The 6,290-nt window shown below is 39.2% G+C and overlaps 1 protein-coding gene across 2 annotated transcripts in view; it reads left to right on the forward strand.

Moving 5' to 3' along the window:
- The window catches only part of ABHD5 (abhydrolase domain containing 5), a 37,140-nt gene extending 31,085 nt beyond the window's left edge, over positions 1–6,055 (forward strand). For both annotated transcript variants that reach the window (XM_018571636.1, XM_018571637.1), the window contains exons 5-7: positions 473–584; positions 1,319–1,505; positions 5,680–6,055. In XM_018571636.1, coding sequence (XP_018427138.1) covers positions 473–584; positions 1,319–1,505; positions 5,680–5,769 — 389 coding nt within the window. In that variant the 3' untranslated portion in view covers positions 5,770–6,055. The remainder of the gene's footprint in view (positions 1–472; positions 585–1,318; positions 1,506–5,679) is intronic.
- The last annotated feature ends 235 nt before the right edge of the window (positions 6,056–6,290 follow it).

The raw sequence follows: 6,290 nt of genomic DNA on the forward strand, positions 1-6,290 counted from the left end.
ACATACTGGCGTTCCCTCACCTCTCGATCCTGTCACGGCTCTCTGCCGTGACAGGGGAGGGGCTGGATTCCCCCCTCCCCGCTCTGATCCGCCAGCGCTGACTGGCGGAACGGACGGGGGAGGTGGCGGGTACAGCTGGCTCTGCCTCTAGATAGGCAGAGCCAGCTGTCAGTCACGCAGCTGGGCGGATCCACACACAATTGTCGGGATCCGCTTCAGCTGCGGCGTCTCAGTATACCGCAAGCTACAGCTCGCAGTATGCTGAGCCTGGGGTGACGGGAGGACGCTAGTTTGTGTCCGCCTGTTACCCTAAGGAGAACTATGGGGAAAAGCCTTAACCCCATAGTTCTCCTTTTAAGATGCCATCACGTCATGTGTACTCAGATGTAGACTATTCTATTAATGTGAAATATAATATATATTTTTTTATTTAATCTCTAGTAGTCACTTTTTCATGTCGTCATTATAACAGGTTTAAGCCTTGTTCAAAGGCTAAGGCCAGATTTTAAGAAGAAATATGCTTCAATGTTTGATGATGACACTGTAACAGAATATATTTACCACTGCAATGCACAGTCTCCAAGGTAAGGTTTATGTTTTACTCCTGGTATAGTTTTTATCTGTTTAAAGTCTGTCTTTGATAGAAAAGAAGAGTTTCACCAGTCGTAACCGTCATTGCTGAGCCTGCAGTGACTTTATATTTTATTTTACGTTTGGTGCATGTGCAGTGAAAGATTCCTGCCTCCTTTTTATGAGGGAAAGGGCACCGTCATTAAATCCAACTGTAGACATATTCCCACATATTTAGGCCTAATAATCTCCTGTCGTTATAACCGAACAGTTATATTGTTTGTAAAAATTAGGTCATCATATTAATGATCTAACAGTTATCCTAATCTGCTGCATGTTTTTGAGTATTAAAAGATGCAGTAAGCCACTGAATGTGTCAAAAGCATTTAGTAACAGCCAACAAATAGAAACATTTGTGAATGCTGTTTGAGTTAGATTTTTTTTTTTAAATGTTTGTATGCATAAATTTTTGTGCTAAAGCATCCCAAATAAAGCTGAATCTGGCAAATCACAAAATACACAAACAGAAACATTTAATGGCTCATTCACACCAGATGCATTGGGGCTGCACTGGATCCTTTTTTGGGCTCGTGTGAATAGACCCTAAAGGAGCTTTTCTACCTGCCAAAGAATTAAGATCTCTTCCCATCTAATTTTGAGATCTTTAAACTGCACAAGCGCTTCACTCACTTTGGTTTTTATTAGTCTGTGTTTTGATCATTGCATCTTTTGATTTTCCTGGTTTCAGTGGTGAGACAGCATTCAGAACCATGACAATCCCATATGGTTGGGCTCAGAGGCCAATGCTGCAGCGTATTGACCAGATGCAGCCAAACATTCCAATCACCGTTATTTACGGAGCACGATCCTGTATTGATGGGAATTCGGGAAGCACTATTCAGTCACTGCGACCAAACTCCTATGTGAAAACAGTTGTAAGTATTTGCTTGTAATGCAGACTAATTTTTATGGGTCTAGCGTTTTTATTTTGTTTTTAGATAATTAGACGACAGGCAATCTATTGTCTCCCTATCTGCCATGAGTTGACATGAGTAGTCTACACCTGCAAGCTCTTCTAGGCACTGCTCAATATGTTGTATCAATCAGCAATATTGCTGTAAACTTCTACTTAAGTTTTCGGCACCAATTAACTAGCTGCTGTGCCCTGAATTAAACACCCTAAACTAGGGATGCACCGATACCGGTTTTACTGAAATTTTTTTATTGGTATTAATGACTTGCCACCTGGTTTCCTGATTAGCCGGGAAGCTGGGCGGCGTGTAAAGACTCGTCACCCGGCTTCCCGTTAAGCATGGAGCCAGCTTTCTGGCCATTCAGAAGGCTGAGGGGCAGGTAATGACTCGCCACCTGAATGTTGATGCAAGCAACAGCTAACAGTGACCATCCAACCAGGTTCTGGATTCAGGTCTACTTTGCATTTGAAGCAGGGTGCTTACACACACAGCTGCAAAAATATTTTTATTGGGCCACTCAAATAACACACAAAAAAAAAGTGAATTGGAAAAGCTCTATTCTTTGTACACTGTAATACTATTACTTTTCAAAATGTTATCACCTGTTTACTGAGGTGCTGGTTATTATTAGCCTTTTAAAAATAGCCTGCAGTTTATTACTTTCTGACTGATAGTACATAAACAGCATTGCTGTTGTTGGCTAACCTTTACCCTTGCAATAATAGTTCAAGGTCCTGTTTTAATTGGATCTGATTTGGTTATTGATAATCTTGTAGTTTTTAGTTGACGCCGTCTGTTATTTTCATTACTAAATCCATCTTTAAGAGAACCTGTCATGAAATCCCTTTTTTAGGAATCTAAACATTATAAATTGGAACTATGGAGTCTGCCACTAGTATTTCCACAGCAGTATTTTTTTTTATTATTTGCCAGTACCCCTTGTAGCATAGCTTTATCACCTGTTGATCCTGTCAAAAGATCTATTGTTTTTCCACTTCGTGAACTTGCCAAGCTGTCAGCAACAGTGGCAGTTACTGGGGCTGAGATCAATCGAATAACATTGGAGAGAGGGTGCTTGGTCCGTTTTTATTTTATTTTCCATTAAAAAGGATTAAAACTACGCAGCAAATTCCACTCAAAAATGGCACATGGATGTACAACCCTGCACGTAGACATTCTGTGTGCAGGGGTGTACGTCTTTACACATGTGCGTGTTTATGCAAGGACCGGTGATTACCTGCTATTGATTTCCATGGGCAACTGTATGCAGCACCTGTTGCATCGGGGCAGGGAATTACGCCCAAATTTTATGTTGTACAGCTACATGCATCCCTGTGCATGTGCCCAAAGTGTTTTGTTACAGTCCATTTAAAACTACATGTCCATGTAAGACTTCCACTGTCCACAGGGTGACAATGATGTTGTGTGAGTTCATTGCAGAACAAACCGCATTGTCACCCTGTTACAAAAAGTAGAAAAATAATGGGTGTACTGGCACTATGTTACATAGTGGAATGAGAAAAACAAAAACTGCTCTGTTAGTGCAAGTGCTAGACTTTGACTTTTTTTATTTTGCCCATAGTTCTAGTATTGCAGTGGAAAGAGTTAAATTAAAGATTCATGCAAGATAATAAAATGATTAAAGATTTATATTTACCCCCTTTTTTGGGGGGCATTGAATTCTCTTGGAGGTAAAAGTCAGAGTTGAGGGGCCCCTGAGGTCTGAGAGTTGCAACTATTATTAGCTGCTTGATCTTGTACTGAAAACAAAAAGCAAATATTCATCTTTTATATGCAAACCTATATCTATAACAGAATATTTAGATTCTTGAAATAGCCTAATCGTGCCTGGTTCTTTTTAACCCCTTCATGACTGAGCTAGTTTTCAGGTTCTGTTAATAAATGACTGACACATTTTGTACATTTGTGCTGTGTGATTCTTCCACAGCAGTAATATACTTTCTTACTAAATGTACCCACACATATTATATATAGTTTTTTAGAGGACAGATAGGGCTATATAATTATATCAGATTCAGATCTCACTAAAAGCTCTTTGATCGTGCCTAGACGATCAGAACTGATACATTTCACTCAAAAGATATACATTGTATCTTTTGAGTGAAATGTATCTAACCATCGGGCTCTCGAGCTGTCAAAACAAATAGCAGAGAGGTGAGGTGAGTCACTGCTGCCTCTCTGCTATTTTGAGCTGTCAAATACGGGATCGCAAATTGCGGTCCTCTATTTGCATGTAACGGCTTCATTCTTTCATTAATGAAAGGAAGAAGCTTTTACAAAAAGCTTAATTATTTCATTAATTAACGCCTCAATACTGAGACATTAATGAATGACTGTTAAATGCTGAGGATCAGCAAATACCGGCATTACAAAGCCTGATATAACTCGTCACGTACAGTGTACGTGGCCAGTCATATAGGCACAAAGTGACAGGACGTACACTGTACGTCTCCCGTCACGGAGGGGTTAAAGGTGACCCCAGGCAGCTTAATACACAGGTAAAGTATGCATAGAAACTGCCAAAGGATTTGTAATTCTGTAAAGCCATTCTTGTGTGACACCTCTACTAGATAGTACAACCTTATCCTTCAATGCAGCTGCACCGTCTTGGTCGAAAACATTGGGTCAAAACAATCTGAGCCTGCCGATGGGACAAGGAAGCAGAATTGCACACGCCCTATCTTTTCCTGTTAGCACGTTCACTGTCAGCACATGTGCATGCAACAGAGTCTTGACCCTCCCTGTTCCAGTCTTATTGCCATTGTACAGGGGTATTACAGGAGGTTTATAGTAAGACATACTCGGTTACTAATCCTAGTTGTATTTAAAAACACATTTTTATATTTATTTTCTTTAAAGACTATAGAGCTGCATTCATTGGTGTATTTCTATCTGTGTGGGTTTCAGGTTTAGCTGTTTAGGGCTTGTCCACTATATTTCCGGACCAGAACCTTTTGAATCTGGACCAAAAATGCATACACATTAATTCCAGTGGTAAAATTGAGGCCAGTTCATACCATTGTGTTCAGTTCCAAATCTTTTTCTTTTTTTTTTTTTTAAGTCCATCATGATGCATTTTTTTCTGGTCTGGAACATACAAATACGCAGGTAAACACATGCAAATGCACTGGAACGTGCCTAAAACCCAAACAAAACCAATTGAGAAAAAAAACGTATGCAAAATGCGCATGACCGTGTTTTCAGGAACACCAGATCTGGTCTGGAGATGGTGTGAACAAGTCCTTATTAATTGTCTACCACAGTTATGGACAAATCAATATGCAAAACAGGAACCAGTCTGTCCTATCCAGGAGCCAGCAGAATGTTTAATGGAACCAGCTCCGTCGACAACAACTTTAGGCAACCCCAAAAGCACTGGATTTAATTTTTAAGGAGCATTGGCGGCCTGGCTCCTGAGATTTATTCAGCCCTGGTTACCATACACCATACATTGATGTGTTTTTTGTTTTTGTTTTTTCTATCTACCCTTAGAGAATACTGCTATGTCATTACCGGTTATGACGCACTTCACTGAGAACTACTGTGCCTTCCAAATCACTTTCCTCAAGTTTATATATAAAAGGCTCATTATAGTTCACAGGCCACCTACAGCAGATAAGGGCTTCCACATAAATAGGTCAGTGTATACTTCACTTATACAAGTGCCCAGTTAATCAGTCATTTGGTCACGTTTAGAAAGGTTTAGCAGATGGCTTGAATAAGCTTTCCTCTGAGGTCATCTCAGGCATGCTCTTAACTGTGACAGAACTTTGTTTCAGGTTGATATGTCATGTAGTCGTTAAATATGCCCACTGTAAACCTAGCAAAAAAAATAAATGCTTTCAATTGCAAAAGTGTCCATACAGAGCAAAGCAACCTACAGCCAACAGTCTTTATTGAAACTTGGTGGAAGGTTGCCATAATCCGTGTGATTTTGCTCATTAGCTGGTTGCAGTTGACTGAAAATTACCATGTATTTATCCAATATCTGAGTCCAGCTGTCATGTTCTAGCATTCTTTTGTAAGGTAAAACATAAAAAAAGGTACTCACAATGTTATCAAATATTGTATGTTTGAGTATACAATTTTTTATGCATTTTTTTATTTTTTTTAGGCTATTCGTGGTGCTGGCCATTATGTGTTTGCTGACCAGCCAGAAGATTTCAACCAAAAAGTAATAGAAATCTGTGACTCTGTGGACTAACTTGGAAATCCGGTTTTGAAGATTCCTTTTCTGTATAATTTTTCTCTTACAGAGTAATGCAAAGAGCTTTCAGATTGCTCTCCTATACCCTATTATCGGTGCTTTCTCTTTAAAGACAGTTGCACACTTGAACCAGAATTGTGCCTTTTTTGTAGGAATTGATTTTAGACATAGCACTGTACAGCTTTTACAAGTTTCCAGAGTGTTTCTATTTTATATTGTTGAAATTCAAAAGAATTATATTTACTTTTGTCATATAGGTAGGTGTGTGTATATATATATATATATATACCCAATATTTTTTGTTTGTGTGACTGTGACTCCAAGCATGTTGTGAAAATGCTAAATTTGTATGTACATTGCTGTATTTATTTTTGTATTGTTGAATAATCATTCATTGTGTGCCAAATACTGCATGTGAGTTGTATGCCTGGGAATCTGGATAAGTGGTGAGGTCTGTGATATTCATTTAAGGTTTGAATGAAAACACTACCAGCATTCCATACAATAGATGACAGATG

This window comes from Nanorana parkeri, unplaced genomic scaffold (assembly GCF_000935625.1).
Source record: "Nanorana parkeri isolate BGI_ZX_2015 unplaced genomic scaffold, ASM93562v1 scaffold1796, whole genome shotgun sequence".
NCBI classification, from domain to species: domain Eukaryota; kingdom Metazoa; phylum Chordata; class Amphibia; order Anura; family Dicroglossidae; genus Nanorana; species Nanorana parkeri.